The following is a 23,002-nucleotide window of genomic DNA, read 5'->3' as shown; positions in this document are numbered from 1 at the left end:
ATATGTAAGTGTATATTTGTATACACACACACACACACACACACACACACAAACCTTACCTGTACAGATTTCATGAATGATGCAGACACTCTTTCCTCGAACTCATTTACTGGTGTGTACAGGTGGAGGATCTTCTCAATCTGTTGCACAGAAAAAAAATTGTATTTTTGCACAATGGAAGACTCGACATTATAGAAAACTAAAAGAGTTTGGGAGTGGATGGAGACCTGTGTGGCAGTGAGTGCTGTGCACATTGTGGCGATAGCCTCTGCATCTTCCTGACTCTTTTTCTTGATCTGCAGCAGCTGAGCAGCCTGGATCAGAGGCTCCAGAGTTTCCCGCACCCCGCCACCCTGCACTCCCTTATCCATCAGCCACTCCTCCAGCTGACTCACATTATACCTGCACAGACGCACACAAAGAAAGCTTAACGATGTCCTTATCTCTAGAACGCAAATACTGCCATCACATTTAAACAAAGCGTTATCCCCTGGACCATTGCTCACATTAAGGCAAGAATTCTTCTACAAATGCAGCTGCTCTGTAGCGAGCCCTTGTGGCCAGTACCTGATCTGCAGCCCTTTGCTCCACGAGCACATGTCCTTGCGCAGGAGCAGGTTGTTGAGTGTGGTGGCACAGATGACGTAAAATTGTTGTTTGAGCACTTGTCTGATGAGTTCAGCGTCGTTGCCGTGCTGGAGCAGAGAGGAGTGGAATGAATCCAGCTGTTTCAAAATGGACTCCAGCGTGAAGGAGCTAGAGGTACGCTTCCTCAACCCTGTGGGCTTGAGCCCCAACACACCAGGGATGGTGTCCTGCTCCAACATGGCCGCCACTGGAGACCAGGAAAACAGGAATGAGCAAAAAAAAAAAAAACAAGAACAGCAAAAAGGATAAGCATCAATTCAATAAAGAAAGAGAGACAGAATAGCAAATTTTTTTTTTTTTTTTTAAAGAGAAACACCAATGACACCAAACTTTGGTCCTGTTGTCTCTGTCTCGTTTGCTACTGTGATGTAATCATAGATGGGTCAACCATAAACACCACATGTTGAATTCTCGAATCTGATTCGTCAGGTGTTCTGGTCGTCAGATTAATTTTCTATAACAGCGGCTATGACAGTAGTTCTGGGTTCAGGGCAAATCGCAGGTTTATATTAATGCACTAATTCTAATATGTTATTAGAACAGGTTCCATCATAGTTGCCATCGTAACATTCATTCATTCACTGAGACCTGTTCTGCAGACAATCTATGACTGAACAAATTAAAAAATTTGGTGTTTAACAAAGAAAAATGTGTAGTTGTTGATATGATGAGGCTTTCTGTAAGGAGACGTTAATTTATGGAAGTGTCTCCAGTGTCAGCACTTTCTAAACAACATAAGAGTGGGTCTGTTATAACATAAGTGTGGGTTTTCAGTGTGGTGTTTGACCCACCCATGAATACATCACAGTGGCAAAATTGTAAGGCTTAAAACATAAAACATGCTGTTATAGGAAAGTAATCAGAAACGTTATCTTTACCTCCCTGAAGTGAATTATTTTGCAGCGTATCCCCGAGTGGTTTATTCCTCTTATACCACAGCAATCATTTGCAAATGATTACAATTTTTTTTTTGTACTAATGAACATCATACATTTTATCTGTCATTTTTTTTGTCTTATTAACTTCAAGAGAGAGAAAAAAGAGGCTTGTGATGGAATCACTGTTTATAACAGATAATAACTATCTATAACTATTGTTTAAGGGATGTTCCACATTAAATGTAACTAGCAACTAATAAAATGCAAATGTCCATGTTCATTAGCAAAAAAAAAATTAATTACTGGCAAATTGCTGTGGTATAAGAGGACACTTATAACACTTCGGGGCGTGCTGTTATTGGAAAATAATCAACTTCAGGTTGGTAATGATAATGCATCACACCACTGTGAAGAGCTACATGGCCCTTACCAATCATAGGCTGAAGGACGTCCCCCATGCATCTGATGAGCTGCTGGTAAATCTGGATGACCATGTCACTCAGAACCTGCCTGTAGTCAGTCAGGTCAAAGTTCAACAGACACTGTTTGTTCTGCTGGGGAGTGTTGTGTTTAGTGTAGACCTGAGAAAGTAGACACCCAAAGTCAAAGATGTGAGATCAAATGTAAAATGCAACAAGCTTGTGACTGACACACACACACACACACACACACACACACCTCTTCTCCACTATACTGTTTCAGGCAGTGCAGGAAGCGGCAGGTGTTGGCCAACCAAAATGACACTGTATCAAAATCACTGCTTCTTTTCTGCAAAGAAATACCAGTTACAAACACAGATTCAACTTTAATCCTTATTGCACTAAAAACAATTTATCATGATCAGTAACTGGCACCACACCACCTTATCACATTACTTTTCTATAACAGCATGCCCTGTCTGTCGAGTTTTATCCCTTACATAAACCACTGTAAATAACAGACTTTTTGCACTGTGGTAATCTCACCTTTAGCACATTCTTGATGCTGCTGATTGAGGAGTTGAGCAGCGTGCGAACTCTCTGGTCATTGTTGCTGTAGTCAGCATGGCGGAGGCACATGAAGAGAATATAAGCTGGCAGGCCTGGGATGAGGTTCACTGCAACCCCTCTGGGCTTTAGGTCTAAATCATGAGTACAATCTGTTATGGTATTCAGGTTGTTCAACTACAAAGGACATTTAATTACTCCAGAGAATATACTGTACATTCCATCACCTGTGATTAGGGTCTTAAACAGCTTGGCCTCATCTTCCTTTCTGTACTCCAGCATGCCCTGACAGTGTCGTTCTTTGCGCAGGATGTTCACCTCTGGCAGAACTTCACCCACTCCATTTCCTGTACAAGGCTGATCCAAAGAGGTATCTGTAGACACCAAAAACACACCTCACTGAGACGTTGAGCATATTTTAAAGAAAGTCACAGGTAAAGATTACCAAAACTTTTCTGTTGGATATACAGTTTTGTAAATGCGGCATTATAAGACTGATTACACTCACTGTCTGTCTCCCCAAGCTTCCTCATGTAAATCTTCAGCTGTTTCTTCAGCTTGCGAGTGGTCTTATCCTGCTTGTCCATTTGTTCCATTAGGTCCTATATTAATTCAAAATATAATTCAAAATCTTTCATTAAGTTCTACAAAAATCCTACCATACAAAAGATAACAGTTACTCTCTAAAAACAATTCATCTGCTTCCACACTCACCAGATTATGGCGGGTGAGACGGGTGATCTCGTTCTGGAGGGCTGCGTTTACACGATCAAGGTGAGGCAGTTGTAGCGTATCGGAGAGAAGATGCTCCTGTTGGTCTCGCTCCTCTTTCATAGCCTGCAACTCTGCTCTCAGGGCCTCCAGCTCTTCTGTATGACTCTGTCTTTCAGCTTGCAGCTGAGACTCCAGCACCCTATAGGAAAAAAAAACATGTATGAGTGATACAGGTGGAGATAAATTAAAGTATGGATGCTTGTATGCTTATGGCTCACCTGTTTGTTTCTTTCAATCCCTCGTATGCCATCCACAGCTCTCCATCCTCATTCAGCTCACGTAGATCTAGAGTGGGGGATCTGAGCGTGCACACAGACACACACAGACACAAAAACACACACAGACAGACACACACAGAGACACAGAGAGAGAGAGAGAGAGCAGGACTTGAACAGGAGGGCATGATCTGTAAAGACTGGTGCATTTTTAAAACTAAAAACTATTAAATTATTAAAACTATTGCAGACACTGACAGAGTATATGGTTGAAGAGGAGTGTGTGAAGAAATACCTGCTGGTGTCACTTGAGTTACTTTCCACGGCTGCTTCCTACAAGATGCAAAAATACATGAATAAGCAACTAAAAGACAACAGTGAGTTTGTGATGAGAAAGTAATGGGAGTAATATTAATAATATGTAAGTAATAGAGTATGGGACAAAGATGAAAAAGAGTTTTCACTACAATTTTATGGCTTCACACAAATACAGGATACAATTTTCTTATGTTTATTTAGCAATGTATATCTGTAGAAAGTTATTTTAAACATGAATTTTATGTAAAGATGTCAATTCTATTTAAAATATGCTGCAAGTAAAAGGTCAGGAGATCTCAAGCTCAAATCCCGATGATGCCCCAGCCATGCATGACCGGGAGACAAGAAAGCAAAATTTTCCAGGCTCTCTGGGTAGAATGGATGGTGTACTCTTACTTTCCCATGTCAATCACAGTGACACTACACATCATGGGTGTCTGTGAACTCATGTATGCAGAAGACGGTGGATAGCACTTTCCTCAGAGTGTGTTACACTGCCCTGTGACGCAGCATGAGCAGCAGTTAGAAAATATGCGGTTAAGCTAGCTTCACATGTCTCAGAGGAGAGCCTTTATCCTCTCCAGCTGGGAAGGCTGGCTGGTGAGTGGGAATTGGCAGGTGACCAAATTGGGGATGAAATAGGAGAAAATCCCACTTTGCAAGATTATTTTCATCTTCATAGTTCATATTTTCACATTTCATCTATCATATTTCATCTTCAACTTTGATTAAATAAATGTATATTGTTTTAATTTAATATTAAATCAGTGCAAACCCTTTTGTCCCTGAGCTCTATGCACTGAAGAAATGCACTGACTTACCTTCATTCACTCTCTGGGCTACACAAGTGAGCTCTTGTAGTCTAATGGTTTATACCTTTCAGTTGTGCAACAGTGAGAAAGCAACAAACCCAGATCTAAAGTTTTGAAATTGATTCATGACTTTATTTCAAGCTGACTCGATTACTGCAATGCACTTTTTACTGGCCTCCCAAAAAAAACAACTGAGAGACTCTGCAGCTCGTCTATTAACCAGAACTAAGAGCAGAGAGCACATCACTCCAGTTTGAGCTGATATGCATTGGCTTCCTGTAACATTTAGAATTGATTTTAAGGTACTTCTCCTCATATACAAAGTCCGTAATGGGCTAGAACCAAGCTACATTGCTAACTCCTTTGTTAACTTTGTGCCTTCAAGAACAACTATTGATCATCTGTTGCTGGTTTATTGGAGGTTCCCAGCAACAGCCGAAGGAAAATTGGGAATGCCGCTTTTGCCAGTTACACCCCAAATCTATGGAACACACTACCTATCAATATTAGGGAAGCCAGTTTGCTAAATACTTTTTAAAAGAAAGGTAAAAACTTTTTTCACTTTAGCCTTTAACTAGCTAAACCATGCACTGTTACACTCTTTTTTAAAATTTTGTATTTTACTTGATTTATGCATTGTATGTATTCTCATTTTTAACTTTATTTTATAATTATTACTCAGTTATTTTCTATCTCATGCTATGCATTCTATGTATTCTAATTTTAGCTTTTTATTAATTATTTGGTTTTATTTTCAATTTTATGTGACATTAATTATGGTATTTTATCTATTTTCATGTGAAGCACTCTGTGAATGTAATTTCCTTACTGTAAAGCACTTTGAGCTGCATTTTTTTGTATGAAAGGTGCTATAAAAATAAAGCTTATTTTTATTATTATTATGGATGGACTTCCTCATTTGACGACTGAGAAGTAAAAACTTAAAATAAAATAAAATAAAATCTGTGCTGAACCTCAGTTTTCACAGCTAAATGCAGCTCTAGTTCTGTACCATACCTTATGCTTGAAGCCCTCTAGATTGACAAGCTGAGTGCGCAGCATAAGCACTTCCTCTTTGCGCATTTCTAGCTCCTCAGTAGTGGAGCTCAGCTGCTCCAGGAGCACGTTATAGGCTGGTGCCAATTTTGAGCCCTTTCCCGCAGTGAGAGACACACGCAGCTCATTCAGATCCTTCTTCAGCCTCTTATTTGCTGACTCTAGTTCCTGTCGCTGATAGGTGAAAGAGGTGGGTGGCAGAGAAGATGGGTGCTTATATTTAATGTCAAAATAAAATTGAGCATCCTGCTACAATGATTTTACTCCTGGCTTGCGTGAGGCACTTAAATTGAAATTGCTTCAGGGCAGTGAAAGTGCTTCATCAGGTGTAAGGATTAGCCATAACCATTACAGCCAAAAATAATTTTAAAAAAGTGATATTTCCAGTCAAAGAGTAGGCAGATTTTTATCCCTAAGGGACTTAAGTCTATTCACAGAAAACTGCAGTGGTTACTAAAAAAAAAGGAAGAAATTGTTCTATATGGTTTTACCTTCTGGGCCTCATAGTCTCTCTCAGCTCCTAATGTTCTCCGACACTCATCCAGGTCCTGAATTAGAATACATAATGACCATTAATATTCCCTTTACACATACTGTATATGTAGGTCTGGCCCTACTAGTTAACTATAACAACTAGTTTCTTCAAGATTAAGTCCATGCCTATGCAATTTCTCAACTCCTTTAAAATAATAGTTTTCAAGCCGAGAGAGCAAAATTGGCCATGCTCTTTGAGTGGGAGGGATGGTCTACTCTCTGTCCCCTGTCAATCACAGTGACACCAGCCAATCATGGGCATCTGTGAGCTTGTGTACGTGGAAAAGATGCAGTTAGCACTTTCCTCCGAGTGTGTTATTCTGCCCTGTGGCTTAGCATGAGCAGCAGGTAGAAAAGATGTGGTTGGCTGGCTTCACATGTCTCAGAGGAATCACGTTAGCCTCCACCCTCCCCAAATGGTAACAAGTCTACTGAAGTGCCTGAAGTTTACTGAAATTGCAGTATCAAACTGTCCATCCCTATTAAAACTATTTCAGGTTACAAACCATTTGAATTCATTGTGAGACAAAAGCTAGAAACTGCACAACCTCTAGATGGCTTAAATTAAGTCTGTGTTAGCAGTCTGGTCCCTCAGCCCAGTTCTAGTGTATGTGTACCTTGCTGTGTTCCTGCTGGAGCTGCTCCTCTCTGGAATCCCACTCTCTCTGCAGGTTCATCTTCTCCTGCTCCAGCTCAGCAACTCGCTTCTGCAGCTTCAGCAGGAGAGCCACATCCACATTTCCCTTTACCTCCTCCTGCAGCAGATAGCACAGACATGGGCTTGTGTAGCTGAGAAACGGCAACTGACTTTAATTTAAACATGAGCCATCCTTGGATGCATGTTGATGTGCTACGCATTCTGTTATCACTGCAATGACTTGCATGCAATGCAACTACAGGTACAATAATTAGTCAAGATAAACAATGTCCATGCTAATATGTGAATATATTTCCATAATGGAGGTATTTAATGTACTGAAAGTTTCCATTAATTACTATTCTGAGAGGATTGAATATGTGTAGATGTGTAGAGCACATCTGCAATAGTTTATAAGTTGCCTCTAATAGTTTAATAGTTAGCAGGTTACTCTCCCAATGTGTTAATATCCCAGTGAAATGACTTCTTAGCTGTGATCTGATTCGATATTTTGACCTATTTCCTTCTGAAACAGGAAATCATGTCATTGAGTTGAAGTGCCTGACTGATTTACACAACAGCCAAGAGGTTTTGAGATACGCCACACCCCTGGCGAATCTAAACAAACCTGACAGTAGCGTAGTGAGCTAACTAAATATTCAGAACAACGAAAAGTTTAACAAAAGCCTTTTACTTACTCTTACTGATGGACAAGCGTGACTGTGTATAAAGACAGAGTCAGATTAAAGAACCCCAAGTTGGTAAATCACCTCTGGAAGTGCACTGAGACTTCATACAAATTCCACTATCTTCAAAATGAATAAACTCTAACCATTTTTCCCACCAAGTGATGTTTGGAAAACTGAATAGTGTGTAGGAAGATGCACAGCCTAAAACCAAGTGTACTGCTACTACTGCAACTAATGCGCTATTACTGTAGAGCAAATCCTACAGTACACAGTACAGTAAAGGACATACTTCTTTTTGCATTTAATTGGATGATCATAAAGTCTCTTAAACACCAATACTGATTTCAGTGTCACTTTAAAATCCAAACAGTGAAAATGGACACTTACCTCTTGAACCTGTATGCTGACCTCTGACCCTATAAACTCAGAGCACTGAGTGTATTCTGATTCATTGCTGCTGAAAGCAGAGTCTTTTCTTAAGTGACCTAGTTTGGTGGCATACTGTGGAGGAAAAGAAAATCACAATTTTTTTTCTACCATTACATTTCTTTCAACATTACATTTCTTTGACTTGCTGAGATTGCAGACATATTAACTTTTTTTAATGTAAACGTGTAGCCCTATAAACTCATAGCCCTTACTGTTGCAGTCTCTCGCTCTGATTTCAGATCAGCGTACTGGGCCTCCAGTTTGATGTGTTCAGTCAGAAGGTTCTGGTAGCGAGTACGCTCTTCATTAAGCTCCATCTGCAGATGCTCTGTGTATTCCTTATGAGCCTCCTGCAGCTGATCTATGAATATATGTGTGTTTAGTAGAGATTAAAAAAAAGACAACGTGAAATCATTTAAACACAAAGCTAGTCAATAATCATCCTCACTGATTCTGACGTTTTAATGAGCTTACTGATGGTACTTTTGAAAAGTCACAGTCATATTACAAGTGTTTAACCCTCTGAGACCAAATACAGCTGCTCTCCTTATCTCCGATCCGAGCCAGGCTTTTGTGTGAGGGGTCGCTTGGAGAAAAAAGTGGTTCTTAATTGTTAGAAGTGATTGGCTACGGTCTATGCCAATTCCAGAAATGAAGGCAGTAGAAGAGTTGCACAAAAATTTGATTGGATTTTAGATAACAATCTAAGCTAGCTAGCTGACAATACCATGTGTTAAGGAAGACATTATGACCTTCATATCTGGTTAGCATCACAATCATCAGTGTCGTAGTTGGCTGAAATATTAGTGTAATTTTTACCCCATACCTCTGAGCTCTGTTTAAAGAGATATCAATATTTTCTAGTCTTCTCAACTTATCAGTTAGAAGTAAACTACAATGATTAGGCAAAAGAGCCAGAAAAATCATGTGAATTTCAAAAAGGGGTCATTCTATACCTTAACAACTACTAAATCATTTGTTTTGGAAACTGATGGAGCCCAAATTGCTGATGTCCTGAGCAGATTTTGTTTAAATGTAAGTATCTGGTGTATTTAAGCTTGTTTTAACCTTTTAGTTGCATGTCTTGGCTGGCAATACAATTTAGTTTCATGAATCCTAAGTACAATCAATTTTATATATATACTGATAGAATGATATACCTACCAGTAATCTGTTGGTTCTGTTCCTGGATCAGTCTGTTTAGCTCATCTTTCTCAGACTTCAGCAGACAGTTTGTCTCTTTTAGCTCAGCAAGCATCTGCATTACCAGGGAAAACAACATTTTATTACTGTTACTTACTATTAGTTTTTATTTTGGGTGGGCTTTTTCAGGAATCAAATCAAACACAATAAAATAAAATAAGAAATTATGTATGTTAAAGCAACCAGAAGAACTAGAATGCCCCATGTTTACTTGGTAGGCATTCACTGAGATGAAGAACGAGCCTAAAGATGTTGTTCCTAATTTACGCTGACACATGAGCACTATTACTGCTTAATTTAACAACTGGGAGTATTGCAGAGTAATGCAAACATACAGATTCTTCCTAGAGTGCCTCCCACCTTTCTGTTCCTTTCCAGTTCATGCCGGGTCAATCCCAGCTCCTCTTCCAGAGCAGACACCTGGCCGCTAAAACAACGGGCTTCTTCCTCCACCCTGTGCAGAGTTTCTAGCTGGGTGCGTAATTTAGCCATCTCTGCCACGCTCCAGCTCTCGACTGCACACAAGCGCTCAGACAGCTCTCTGTTCTCTTTATGCTGGAGATTTGTTTAAAAACACACACACACACACACACACACCTTCATTACTTTCCACAGCAATGGACAGAAACAGAAAAGGAATGAATCTCATTTGAACATGAACCAGCATCAGAAAACCTTATGTCTATGGCTACAGCGCTACTGATTATTCCATGTTTATTTCCACAAAAATGATCATACCTGTTCATCCACTTTCCTCTGTAGCTGCATTATCTTTTTCTCCATGCCTACATTGAGCTTCTTGTAGTGCTCGACTGAACGTGCCTCAATCTTGAGCCTCTTGAGCTCTCGTCGAGCCAGCATTCGGCGCACACAGCACTGCAGATACACCACAGCCTGCACAGTGTGTCTGTAGTGCAACCGTGCTAGCCATCCACGCACCCAGCGCTGCACCACCACCACCTTCTGCTCATACCGTAGCTGAGCAGGACACACAAAAACACAAAGCGTAAAGATCAAATCCTAGTTTTTAAGTGTGCAGTGCTTTTGATAAAAAAAAAAAAAAATCAACAAAATATAAGTATATTGCAGAACATACGGTAGACATTTATAACTGTATTCTCAATACTCTTTTTCATCAGCGAAAAAGCTAAAAAAAAAGTAAAAGGTTCTAAACTAGGCATCTGCATGCATTCATGGTGGGGGGATGTTACTCTCTTAAGTGTGAGGAAATCTCTGTTTGAGGAAATCATACTTAGCTAGCATGCTTTTACACGTTGTGTCTATTAAACAGTTGGCTCATTACCCGACATGATTTTTCCAGAAAGATTTCATAGGCAAGATTAAAAGGTGAATATAATCATTTCCATGTTGTCTTGGTAAAATATACACTATATTACCAAAAGTATTCGGTCACCTGCCTTGACTCACATATGAACTTAAGTGCCATCCCATTCCTAACCCATAGGGTTCAATATGATGTCGGTCCACCTTTTGCAGCTATTACAGCTTCAACTCTTCTGGGAAGGCTGTCCACAAGGTTGAGGAGTGTGTTTATAGGAATTTTTGACCATTCTTCCAAAAGCGCATTGGTGAGGTCACACACTGATGTTGGTTGAGAAGGCCTGGCTCTCAGTCTCCGCTCTAATTCATCCCAAAGGTGTTCTATCGGGTTCAGGTCAGGACTCTGTGCAGGCCAGTCAAGTTCCTCCACACCAGACTCTGTCATCCATGTCTTTATGGACCTTGCTTTGTGCACTGGTGCACAGTCATGTTGGAAGAGGAAGGGGCCATCCCCAAACTGTTCCCACAAAGTTGGGAGCATGAAATTGTCCAAAATGTTTTGGTATCCTGAAGCATTCAAAGTTCCTTTCACTGGAACTAAGGAGCCAAGCCCAACTCCTGAAAAACAACCCCACACCATAATTCCTCCTCCACCAAATTTCACACTCGGCACAATGCAGTCCGAAATGTACCGTTCTCCTGGCAACCTCCAAACCCAGACTCGTCCATCAGATTGCCAGATGGAAGATCCAGAGATTGCGTCTCCACTGCTCTAGAGTCCAGTGGCGGCGTGCTTTACACCACTGCATCCGACGCTTTGCATTGCACTTGGTGATGTGTGGCTTGGATGCAGCTGCTCTGCCATGGAAACCCATTCCATGAAGCTCTCTGCGTACTGTACTTGGGCTAATCTGAAGGTCACATGAAGTTTGGAGCTCTGTAGCAATTGACTGTGAAGAAAGTCAACGACCTCTTTGCACTATGCGCTTCAGCATCCGCTGAGCCCTCTCCGTCAGTTTACGTGGCCTACCACTTCGTGGCTGAGTTGCTGTTGTTCCCAAACTCTTCCATTTTGTTATGATAAAGCTGACAGTTGACTGTGGAATATTTAGGAGTGAGGAAATTTCACGACTGGATTTGTTGCACAGGTGGCATCCTATGACAGTTCCACGCTGGAATTCACTGAGCTCCTGAGAGCGGCCCATTCTTTCACAAATGTTTGTAAAAACAGTCTGCATGCCTAAGTGCTCGATTTTATACACCTGTGGCCAGACCAAGTGATTAGGACACCTGATTCTGATCATTTGGATGGGTGACCGAATAGTGTATGTAAGAGTTTCTTAAAAACTTATGCTTACATACAAGGCTTTGCATGGTTTGGCTCCCCAGTATTTGGCTGAGCTTTTAACCCATTACACCCCAAAATGTGATCTCCACTCCTCCAATTCTGGTCTCTTAATTGTCCCTCAGACTCGTTTGCGTCTGGGTGATAAGGTCTTTTCTAAGGTCTTTTTCTTTGCTCCAAAACTGTGGAACTCTCTACCATCTGATCTTAGAGAAGCCCAGTCTTTTAGTGTAGTTAAATCTTCTCTTAAAACTTATTTCTTTAGGACTGCTTTTACTTGATTACTTTGTTTTGTTTTTTATTATTTTGTTATTTAATCATTATTATTATAGGATAGGTCTTCCTAGACCTCAACACAATCTCTAGAGTTTGTGGGGATTTTTTATTTTTGTTAGAAGGTTGCTCGACATTAAAAAAGTCGAAAGTATTTCTATGAGAAAGCTAGAATGCATGAGAGCTCATCAAATAAAATCCTAAGTCTAAGCACGCACAGAGCTGTTTTCATTTTGCACATTCCCAGCATCGATGTAATTACTGCTTTGCCTCATACGACACACTCTTTCTGTTACTCCCTCATTGTTTCGCTTCCTCTGAAACTAATGGCTATAATTACAATCTATAGTCAAAATGTGGGAAAATGTATAGCAACCGAGACTTCCACATTTGATAGATGATGAGTTTCTTACATAATAACGTCTGCAATTAACCTTTGTAGTATGAAGTGAACTCCCTACCTGTCTAAATCGCAGTCTGGCTCCATGTCCGCGAAGCAGGCGCTGAAGGAGCACTGCTGCTGCTTGTTTCTGCTTATAAAGTCGCCTGGCTGCATACCTTCGCTGGTACTTCTGAATGACCACAGCTGCCTTCGTCCTCCTCAGGGACTTACACAAGCTGAGAACAGAACGTCAGTGTTAAGAAACTACCACCTAACGTAACAGCTGATAGAGGTTTGTAGCATCCTCAGACTTCTATAGTATAAGACAGACACAAGTCGTGCACTCACGCCCGAGCCTGGTGTCCACGTGTGTATCTCTGCAGGGTGACTGCAGCTCTGCGCAGACGCAGGTATTTCTTGCGGGCGAGCCAGCAGCGGATGGTCTTCTGGATCTGTACACAAGCCAGGCGGAGTTTATCGGCCCGCAGTCTCTCCAAATATGCCACCTGCCCTGCCCGGAAGAAGATCTTAGTTCTCCCAAACTGGTACTTATCTGGGTCCTGAAGAGAGAGAAATTGTCAATTACAAGACTTGTCATGACACATGCTATTACAAATTAATGAAAAACCAAGCCTATAATGTTTACATTTAGCATGCAACTCAGTTATTAATTTTGGAGCATGAATAATCAATATACCTGTATCAGCTGTGCTAGAACATTCTGGCAGGTTAACTTCATGTCTGACAGCACATCCTTCTGCTTCATCAGAACTCGGTACCGACTGAAAAACTCCTGATAAGTCCACCTGAAAAAGAGCATATGAATTACATGATCTAAGAACATACAGCCCATTTAAAGTCTCGGGAAAGTGAATAACGTATAAAGTGAAATATTTCTCGCCAGTTTATTTATTCATTTCTCTTTTACATTTTTTATCCTCTGTCCTCTTGTACCACACACATGAAGAATTTGTGTGTATTAATTTTGGGTTTTATTATTTTGTTAGTCATCCTAAAAAAGACCTTTTTACTGCATCAAAAATATTGAGAACATGAGAGGCATTCTGTTCCACTGAATTATAGAGTGATTACAATAGGCGAAGTTTGCTCATTTGCTTTGGCTGGTTGAGTTGGCAAGAGTCAAGAGACTGTACAAATAGTTTAGATTTTTTTTTTTAAAAAGGTAACATCAACATTGTTGGCAAGGGTAAATCATACACAAGCATCACCCAGAACATGTAGAACAGGGATGCCTCCTCCACCAAGTCTATACTTTTTTCTTAAAATAGAAACAGGAAACAAGAAAGAAGAAGTTCCAAGAACAACTATATCAGACATTTGACCTTGCTGTGACCTTGACCCACTTGGATCAATTCCAAAATCTAATCAGTTCATCTGCAGGTTACAAAGATAATTTCATATAAATCCTACAAACATTCAACCACTTGTTCTCGAGATATTGCACTAATGAGAATCTCAGATGGACGCGCAGACAGACAGATGGACAACCTGAAAACATAACGCCTCCACCACCAGAGGCATAATTAGGTCAAGCCACTTTACAATGAATGGGGAGAAATTCAGGTAAGATACGCAGAAAGTATTAAATTATTAAGAATTTAATAAACCTGGATGGAAAGCCTGCTGCAGAGATGCGGATAGTCTCCAGTACACCACATGCCCTCAACTGCTGCGCTGCTCTAATGGGGTTCATTCTAAAGACAGAGAGAGAGAAGGCGAGAGAGAGAGAGAGAGAGAGAGAGAGAGAGAGATATTAGATACATAGAGTACTTGATATGAAACAAGAATAAGGCCTTTTTTTTAAAAAAAATCAATATATCTAAGATGAAAGTCCAAGGTACTAACACAAAAGGAGTTTTCTGGTCATTGGGCTTTATGCAGCGCACATAGTGAGGAGTTGTGGCATTTAAAGTGTCCATGAGCAACTGCAAAGAGTTTCGGAACTGAAGGAGGAGAAGATACAGAAATAATAATATTATGGGAAGAAATACAATGCTGGTCAGCCAGAGAACAGTGTATTTAACAAAAGAAGTTTTATAAAACAAAGCAAAGCATCAGTAAAAGGTCATCACACATACCTGCAATCCAACAGATTTCTTGTGCTCTCTGAAAGACTGGCCCACTTGCGTCATCTTCGAGCGACTTGAGGCTACTTTGCCTGGAGCTTTTTCATCTTCCTGAAAGAGCTCCAGGAGCAAAGCAAACTAAAAAAGTGCATGGGAAATCAGATGCTTTTCAACATGGAAAGACTCACTTTTACACATTCCTATAGGTCCATGTGAAATCTCAATGTAGTACTTTTGCACTGTTTCTGGGATGGACAAACCTTACTCGATTTCAGCACATTTATCTGTTCCTCATTCACCGTGTCTTTGTTTTTCTCCAGAAACCCCTCACATTGATACTCCACCTGAGGCAGAATCAAACAGAAAGAGCAATAAAGATGAAAAAAAACAGTATTATAAACTCATAAAAGGCTCATTATGAAAAAAAATTGTGCCATTTTTGAAACATCGATAAGTTATGTACCCTGTCTGCAAAATGATGGATGATGAAGGCCTTGTTGGACATGCGTGGTTTGTCAAAGTGATCACTCTTCTTCAGGTGGGTGTTATACAGTTTTTGTGCCCATGAATCATCTGACCCCTTTGGCATCTGAGGGTTTAGTGGCAGGTTAAGAAATGAAAATGTCCACAGTAAAGTGACAAAACATGACACTGTATACATCTGTGTAGGTATTTCCCTGAATCCGAAGAGAACAAACATGCAACACATGCAATAAAACCAATGCACAAATCATGGACAGATGGACAGACTGATGGAAGGACGGATGGATGGATGGATGGATGGATGGATGGTGGGATGAATGGGTGGGTGGGTGGATGGTTGGGTGGGTGGGCGCATGGACAGGTGAATGTATGTGTGAGTGATTGGGTGGATAGATGGATGGATGGATGGATAGGTGGATGGTTGGGCATATGGATGGCTGGGTGGATGTATGTGGGGGGTGACTGGGAGGATGGATGGGCTGAAAGATGGATGATGCATGGATGGAGGGATGGATGGATGGGTCAGTGGGCAAATGGAAGAGTGGATGGGTGGATAGATGGGTGGGTTGGTTATAAGGGAAGGTTAAGATGGATGGATGATTGGATGGATGGTGAATTGGTATTTGGATAGATGATTGATTGGATGGATGGATGGAGGGATGGATGGATGGATGGAGGATTGGGTAACTGGGTATAAGAATATAAATAAGAGAGCACATACTTACCATGCACTCCTCATCAAGCAGATCCAACACTCCCATCTTGGCCTCAATCAGGTTAATACACGGCTTATTGTCATAGAAATCAATCAGCGTCCATGGAATCTTCTCTTTTAAGTATTCCTCTTGCTCCAGTTTGAACACGTGCTTTGGTTAAACCATAATACAAAAAGGCTTTTGGTGTTTTGGACATAGCACATGCCTTTGTTGATGCAAAGACCAGGGTGTAAATGCAACACACTTACCATGTTAAACTGCTGTTGGAGTTTTTCATTAGCGTAGTTAATACAAAACTGCTCAAAGCTGTTAATTTCAAATGTTTCAAACCTGAACACACAAAGTACATGATTTAACAGCAAAACAGCTGCACATTACCTGTAACAAAACAATTTTTATGAAAAGCTTGTCCATACAATTTTAAAGGTTACTAATGTAGCCATGTGAATCCATTACTTACCCATAAATGTCCAGCACCCCAATGAACGAGTGCTGCTTGCTGGATGAATGCAGAGCCTTATTGATCTGACTAACTATCCATGTAAAAAGCTTGGCATAGATGTGCTTAGCCAAGGCATCACGGCCATCCACCGCCTCCATTTTGGCCAGAGGCTTACTGAAGATTTCTGTGGCAGTCTTCAGTTTTTTATGACACAACCAATGGGCCATGGCCTCAGGAGACACCATCAGCAGCTCACAGAATATAGTAAGGTGACTGTTTTCAGGCTGAAATCAATATACAGGAAACATTCAAAGAACACACATGAAGCCAAGTAGAGAAATATTTTAAAAACACTGGTAGTGTACCAATATAAATGTGATGCCAGTAAATATTTGTAAATGATATTTTAAAATCTCTAGCAATGTAAAGCGAAACTACAATGGCAATTGATTGTAGTTGGCACCACATGAGCGACACATATTTTGTGACACATGGACAGCTGGTTTATGCTTCGCAGGGCAATTCACACACTCATTTACACCTAGGAACAATTTAGCATAGTCAATACACCAAGTAAGATGGATTTGGGAGGAAACCCAGAGGAAGTCCAAACAGACATGTGGAGAACATGTGAAACTCCACAAGGACAGTAACCCGAGCTCAGAATTGAACTGGGGACTTTGAAATGTCAACGCTAACTACTGCTCCTTCTCTGCCATATGAATAAATACACACTCTTCTTCTGTGATACCTTAAGCTTGTAAAAAGAGTCCAGTAATATTATTTTATGTGGATTTAAGCCATTTTAGATCATACTTCCATTCAAATGTGTGTTACATACCATATATACCATAGTGCCCACTCCAAAACACATGGCTCACCGGATTTATAAGTGCACAATGTAATGGTACAACTAGAGTGGTAGCATCAATCCTTGTTACCAACAATAAAAGCTCACAGTCCACTTTACTGTAGTAAAGTGCTTGGGGTTACTTAATATATTGTTCACTCAAAATGTGAGACCACTGGTTCTGACAATTCCATGTCAGATAAACTGAGAAACTAAGCACACAGCCTGAAGGGAGAACACTGTTACCCTCAACTTCAGATCTGTGCACTGAATGAAGCTCAGCTGTGTGAGCACTGCAGTGTCATTATCTCACTCATACTCACTGAGACACTGCAGTTAACTGAGCCTTTCCCCATCATCTCTACATTGCCCAGGTGAAGAATCGCAGCCAGGATTTGGAACAAATCCAATTGTTGACTTTCACTAATACCTGTGATAGAGACGAAAACTGTTAATAACACAGTTCATCTATTTCTCACAACACTATTTCCAACCCTGACCCCATTTTGTGACACTCACTCTCTCTAATAAGAACAGACACAAAACCAAAATACAGTCATTTTACCCAGAAGTGAGAAAGCCCTCCGAGTGACTTGCATTTCCTGAACGTCATCCACTCCGTCTATGACAGGGCTTTTGCCTTGATTAGTGCAGAGAAACTCAGCCGCACTGCCTTCAAATAGAGAGTGGTTACTCAGAGGGATGGTATAATGAATCTCGTAATAGAAATCATCCTAGTAACTCTACAAAAGAAAATGCAGTGATCATATGATTATGGTAGATTATGGTGCTAGTAATGAAGACTACAGCCGAATAAAGAAAGGTACCTAAGATGAGATAAATTGGAAATATTAATATCTGTGACAACCACAGTTGTAATTACTATAATTATTCAAACGTATATATATAAAATTAAATCAAATGGAACAAGAGTTATACCTAACTGCAGAGCTTTGAATTCAGGTAAATGGGCAGAGGCACACAGCTGGTAGAAGATGTGATAGTTGCGCTCTTCATTTGCCTTAAATGAGGAATATAGACATGACTTACTTGTACATGATATAGATATAACTTGGAATATGGAATTCAACAATCGCAATTGTCGGCGTTTCATTTTAGTTTATATGCTCACCGTGCACTTTATTAGGAACACCTGTACACCTGCACATTCATGCAGTTAATCAGCCAGCAGTGGCAGCAATGCAATGCATAAAATCATGAAGACACAGGTCAGCTTCAAGTTCACATCAAACTTCAGAATGGGAAAAGACTCAGATTCACCAAATCTGGATAGTTAAAGACTGGAAAAAGACCAGGTGACTTTTTTTTCTAATCTTTAACTGTCCAGTTTGGGTGAGTCTGTGCCCATGATAGACTCAGATTCCTGTTCTTGGTTGACAGGAGCAGACCCTGATGTGGTCTTCTGCTGTTGTAGCTCATCCACCTCAAGATTCAATGTTTTGTGCATCCTGAGATGCTTTTCTGCTCACCATGGTTGTAAAGAGTGATTATTTGAGTTACTCTAACCTTCCTGGCAGCTCAAACCAATCTGGCCATTTTTCTCTGACCTCTCTTATCAACAAGGCGTTTCCACTCACACAACTCGCGCACTTTTTTTTTTTTTGCACCATTCTGTGTCAACTCAGAGACTTTTGAGTGTGAAAATCCCAGGAGTTTCTGAAATACTCAAACCAGCCCTTCTGGTACCAACAACCATGCCACGGTTAAAGTCACAGAGATCATACTTTTTCTTCATTTTTGTGTTTGATGTGAACAATAACTGAAGCTCTTGACCTGTATCTGCATGATTTTATGCATTGCGCTGCTGCCACATGATTGGCTGATTAGATAACAGCATGAATGTGCAGGTGTTCCTAATAAAGTGGATGGTGATTGTATATTAGGGGCTTCAGTCTTAGCATTTATAATACTATTGTGTAATTCTAAGGATAGTCGTCCTGTCGTTAACCTGACCTGAGGGATTTCCTAAAAACAGCCAGGATGACAATAAGGTGTCTGACTCACTAACACTGAGAAGAAGCAGAGAAAAGTCAGAACATTTGAGGGAGAAAAAAAATGAATCAATTAAAGCAGTGACCTGAAACACAACTCGGGACTTCTCCAGCAGGTACGTCCTCATGTTAGCTCCAGTGATGCGGTAATTCCTATCAAATCCAATCTCAATGTACTTCCCAAAGCGACTGCTGTTGTCATTCCTGGTTGTCTTTGCATTTCCAATCGCCTGGTTATATAGGTATTAAGCACATTTAGAGAACGTAGAGTTGCCTTTCAAAATGAGAAACATTTATAATACAATACATTCATAATATAGTCACATTCTCAGTTCTCATTACATCAAATGAAAACACTATGAACCTGTCTTTACAGAATGACTCCACAGCATTATGTACTCTTGTTCGGCAACTTGGTAAAAACAGACTGAAATGAATGAAGAAATTGAGGAATACCTCCATTATAGGGCTGGATGCCAGCACTTTTTCCTCCACACTGGTCTCCGTGGAGGAGCCGCTGACTGTGGCAAAGTAGCGCATAGCGTATTTAGCGGATACGGTCTTCCCTGCTCCAGACTCTCCGCTCACTATGATGGACTGATTCCTCTCATCTCTTTCAGAAGAACAAAGAGAAATGGTCATCCAGACATCCTGGATATCCTAGATCCTTGACTGTCAATTAGTTTGTTTGTTTTTTTAATTTAGCTAGTGGCCTAGTGATGTAGGCTGTCTGTCTTCAATTGCTGGTATAACGACATGCTGATTGCACTCCATCTTCAATCTTCTTGTCAAGCACTTGATTTTTCTGGTTGAAAGCCTGGGTTAGTGGATGTTAACCGCTATTCTAAGTGGACTGGTTGAAAAGAATTGGCTAGATTTGGAATTCCCATAGGCTAACGAAGAGAATGTGCTGTTACCTGCAAGGAAAAAGATTACCAAAGGTGATGCACATTATGTTCACATACCGAGCCATCTGTCTGTAGGCCTCCTCAGCAACCGCGAAAATGTGTGGGTCCATGTCCCCCATGTTCTGGCCACTGTACGCATTGATGATGTCTGCTCCATAGATTGGCAGTGTCTCATAAGGATTGATAGCCACCAGGATGATTCCTAAAAAGAAACATTTTCATTTCACTCAACAGTATTCAACACAGGATAGTTTGTTCATTTAAAAGCGCACAGAGATAACACCAAGTGCACTAACACAGCAACTAAGAGGAGTTTTATTACCAGTTTCACTTCTAAACCAACCTGCAACTGTTCCACAATGCTACCTCTTACGCAAGTACACTAAACTTGTCAGGATACTAGAAGGCTTTGTAGCGTGACATCCACAGGTAGAGTGTATAATGACTTAACTCCAAAGTCTACAGTTCACACAGTTTAAGCACACGTGGCTCGAGACCCACTGATATCACTGAGTGAATGGCTCACCGCAGTAGGTGTAGATAAGCTTGGAGTCGATGAATCTGATGCGCAGGTTGTGCAGCACGGCGGGTTCATGCAGGTAGCTCAGAGCTGTGAGGTCGTTCTCGCCCACCAGGATGTCAGGGTTACGGAGGGGAGGCAGAGTGCTTCTTCTGGGGTCCAATTTGTATTCCAACTCCTGGGCAATATGTAGGAATCAAAGCGAATAGTATGTAAATAATAGTCATGAGTAAATCATCAAATGTGTACTCTAGAAACTCAGAATATTGATCTAGAAACAGATTTTATTTGTCATGGCTTTAAAAAAAAGGTTGATATGGGTGAGGGAATTGAAATTGAAGCTTGAAATTGAAGCATGCCACATGCCTTTCATGTGTAGGTGCAGTTTATTGGAGAAAACACACAAAGTGGTTTGTTTATGAGCAGAACATTTGCACTTTCTCCATGTCAAATTACATGATGAAGATCCTCTAATGATAGACCTGCGATTAAAGAAAATGACTGTTACGCTTACATCATCAGCCAGCCTGATCTGGGACTGTGATGCCCAGAAAAGGGGCATAAAAGGAAACATTCTTCAAAGTGAGCTTGAGGTTATAAGGATATTTTTTCTGCCCGTTAGCATGTTTTGTTTATGTTTTGCCGCTGTAACTACCATATTTGTAGCCTATTTTCTTGTAATCCTATGCTGTCCTTTGCATCCTAGCAGTCATCACAGTCACTGCCAGGACTCTCTCGTCAATTATCTTAGGTCACAATGGCACTAAATTGGCCAAGTAAGCACATCACATTATGTCCTGTAAGACCGCTGAACTCATCTCACTACCAAAGAATTCTTTTGGGATTTTTGTCTGACAGCAAAATCAGGAAAAAATCATACAGTGTAAACCCAAGGTCAGGTGACTATTTCTTTTCTGCTCCTCATGACACTTGTTTTCGTCACTTACTGATGGTTTTTTTTGTTGTCATCAGGTTTCCCCTGTAGTCACAAGTCCAGGACAGAATGAATCATAGCATGGACACACACATCTAATTAAAACTAATCCTCCATTAGAACTCATCGGTATTGTCTCATAGACAGTGGGGTCCAAACATCTGAGAACACTAGTGAAGATACTTCTATTTTGCATTCTTTTCTAATTAAATACAACAATTTTCATTTCAGATTATATTACTGACAACAACTTGAGTGAAAAGCAGAATCTTTGAAATATTTACATGAGTTTTTTAGTATTTGGTACGTCTCCTTTTCGCTTTAATGACAGTGTGAACTCGAGCTGGCATGGACTCCACAAGTTTGTGCAAAACCTTATGATCCATTTTACATCAAATCCACCAGAGTGTCGTCTGATCACACGCTTCAATAGAGGAGATTCTAGAGGAAAATCTGACCTTTTGTACAAAGCAGTTAACATGCTCAGTATCACACACAGGCTTACATTTAATTAGGGACCTGGAAATAGAGTGCATATTAAATATTCAAGATATTGAACATTTACTTTCTTTGTTTTAAATATTTCAAAATTCTAAAGCCTTCTGTTTATTTCCAATTTTAAATGGAAAAAAACAGACTTTCAGTGTGGTCTAAGACTTTTGGACCCCCACTGTATATATAAAGACAGACTAAGCTCTTGGCTTGCCTGTAGTACGTACGCACGAGTTTTTATGAAGTGTAGAAATGTCATACTGTCGAACGCATAAGATCAATGACCCGAATACTGGTGAAGTGTTGAGATTCCAGCAACTGATCCACTGAGAACGTTAAAAAGGCTGTGTTCTTCTCTTTCCGGCTCACCGTGCCATCCTCGAGCTGCAGCTGTAGAGCAGTATCTCCTGGTCTGTAGTCTTTGGTCAACTCTGCAGATCTCCAAACCTCCTGAGAGTCCGGGATCCAAACTCGGGCGTACTGCAAAAGATCAGGAGGCTGTTAACATCTTAGATCAAGTGAAGGGAAGGGAAGGGAAGGATCATGATGAGGCTTGGGCTGTGTTTGTCTGGCCTCCATCCTGTGCTTTACTGAACACTTGATCTGTTTAGGGTTTAAGTGCATCCTCAGGTCATTTCACAATCATCAGGAAATTACAAAAGTGATGAGAACCTTGAAAATCCTTCTGCGTTTAGCCCCATAGAAAAGTTCAAAAAGTTACAAAGCAGCCTTGATGTCGTACAACAAATACTATAAAAGGAACCTTCAGCATCTGAAAGCATTGATCTGGGATAGGAAAGTAACTTTGTGACTCTGCTGCACTTTCATGCCAGTATGAAGGGAAGTCAGTTACCTTTGTGTACAGAGCCGGTGCCTCCATAACCCTCTGCTTACAAATAAACCTCCTTTAAGCACAAACAGACAGGCTAACAAAGAAAAAAAGCTAACAAAGAAAAAAAACTAACAAACGCGGACATGTACCGGCTTCTAAACTACTCCTCCGCTACTTCCAGGACAGCATGATCTGCGATCTGGCAGTAAAGTGGCGCCGGTCTCAGCGCTCTCGCCCTCTAGCGGTGAAGAAAGGTAACAAACCCG

The 23,002-nt window shown here is 40.6% G+C and overlaps 1 protein-coding gene and 1 long non-coding RNA gene across 3 annotated transcripts in view; one reads left to right on the top strand and one right to left on the bottom strand.

Moving 5' to 3' along the window:
- LOC117598007 (uncharacterized) overlaps positions 1-3,363 on the top strand; it is a 6,541-nt gene extending 3,178 nt beyond the window's left edge. Inside the window, exons 2-3 of the long non-coding RNA XR_004578760.2 lie at positions 2,822-2,946; positions 3,230-3,363. This is a non-coding gene — a long non-coding RNA (uncharacterized LOC117598007). The remainder of the gene's footprint in view (positions 1-2,821; positions 2,947-3,229) is intronic.
- Positions 1-23,002, bottom strand: part of myo5ab (myosin VAb) — a 24,967-nt gene extending 1,965 nt beyond the window's left edge. The window contains exons 1-39 of one of the 2 annotated variants that reach the window (XM_026918851.3): positions 22,758-23,002; positions 22,274-22,384; positions 20,485-20,656; positions 20,016-20,160; positions 19,507-19,663; positions 19,137-19,280; positions 17,978-18,059; positions 17,604-17,711; positions 17,362-17,468; positions 16,207-16,472; positions 15,995-16,076; positions 15,756-15,896; positions 15,011-15,136; positions 14,808-14,891; positions 14,560-14,685; positions 14,327-14,424; positions 14,089-14,175; positions 13,158-13,266; positions 12,809-13,020; positions 12,540-12,696; positions 9,918-10,157; positions 9,540-9,734; positions 9,141-9,234; positions 8,189-8,337; positions 7,935-8,048; positions 6,839-6,976; positions 6,179-6,235; positions 5,649-5,861; positions 3,797-3,834; positions 3,505-3,585; positions 3,227-3,425; positions 3,021-3,114; positions 2,740-2,886; positions 2,492-2,646; positions 2,205-2,294; positions 1,957-2,107; positions 568-835; positions 228-402; positions 60-140 (exon numbers count right to left, since the gene is read on the bottom strand). In XM_026918851.3, coding sequence (XP_026774652.3) covers positions 60-140; positions 228-402; positions 568-835; positions 1,957-2,107; positions 2,205-2,294; positions 2,492-2,646; positions 2,740-2,886; positions 3,021-3,114; positions 3,227-3,425; positions 3,505-3,585; positions 3,797-3,834; positions 5,649-5,861; positions 6,179-6,235; positions 6,839-6,976; positions 7,935-8,048; positions 8,189-8,337; positions 9,141-9,234; positions 9,540-9,734; positions 9,918-10,157; positions 12,540-12,696; positions 12,809-13,020; positions 13,158-13,266; positions 14,089-14,175; positions 14,327-14,424; positions 14,560-14,685; positions 14,808-14,891; positions 15,011-15,136; positions 15,756-15,896; positions 15,995-16,076; positions 16,207-16,472; positions 17,362-17,468; positions 17,604-17,711; positions 17,978-18,059; positions 19,137-19,280; positions 19,507-19,663; positions 20,016-20,160; positions 20,485-20,656; positions 22,274-22,384; positions 22,758-22,784 — 5,220 coding nt within the window. In that variant the 5' untranslated portion in view covers positions 22,785-23,002. The remainder of the gene's footprint in view (positions 1-59; positions 141-227; positions 403-567; positions 836-1,956; positions 2,108-2,204; positions 2,295-2,491; positions 2,647-2,739; positions 2,887-3,020; positions 3,115-3,226; positions 3,426-3,504; positions 3,586-3,796; positions 3,835-5,648; positions 5,862-6,178; positions 6,236-6,838; positions 6,977-7,934; positions 8,049-8,188; positions 8,338-9,140; positions 9,235-9,539; positions 9,735-9,917; positions 10,158-12,539; positions 12,697-12,808; positions 13,021-13,157; positions 13,267-14,088; positions 14,176-14,326; positions 14,425-14,559; positions 14,686-14,807; positions 14,892-15,010; positions 15,137-15,755; positions 15,897-15,994; positions 16,077-16,206; positions 16,473-17,361; positions 17,469-17,603; positions 17,712-17,977; positions 18,060-19,136; positions 19,281-19,506; positions 19,664-20,015; positions 20,161-20,484; positions 20,657-22,273; positions 22,385-22,757) is intronic. The other variant, XM_034307285.2, reaches the window with a different exon arrangement.

The sequence above is a fragment of the Pangasianodon hypophthalmus genome, chromosome 9 (assembly GCF_027358585.1).
Source record: "Pangasianodon hypophthalmus isolate fPanHyp1 chromosome 9, fPanHyp1.pri, whole genome shotgun sequence".
NCBI lineage: Eukaryota > Metazoa > Chordata > Actinopteri > Siluriformes > Pangasiidae > Pangasianodon > Pangasianodon hypophthalmus.
This window is presented reverse-complemented; position numbering and strand designations above follow the sequence as displayed.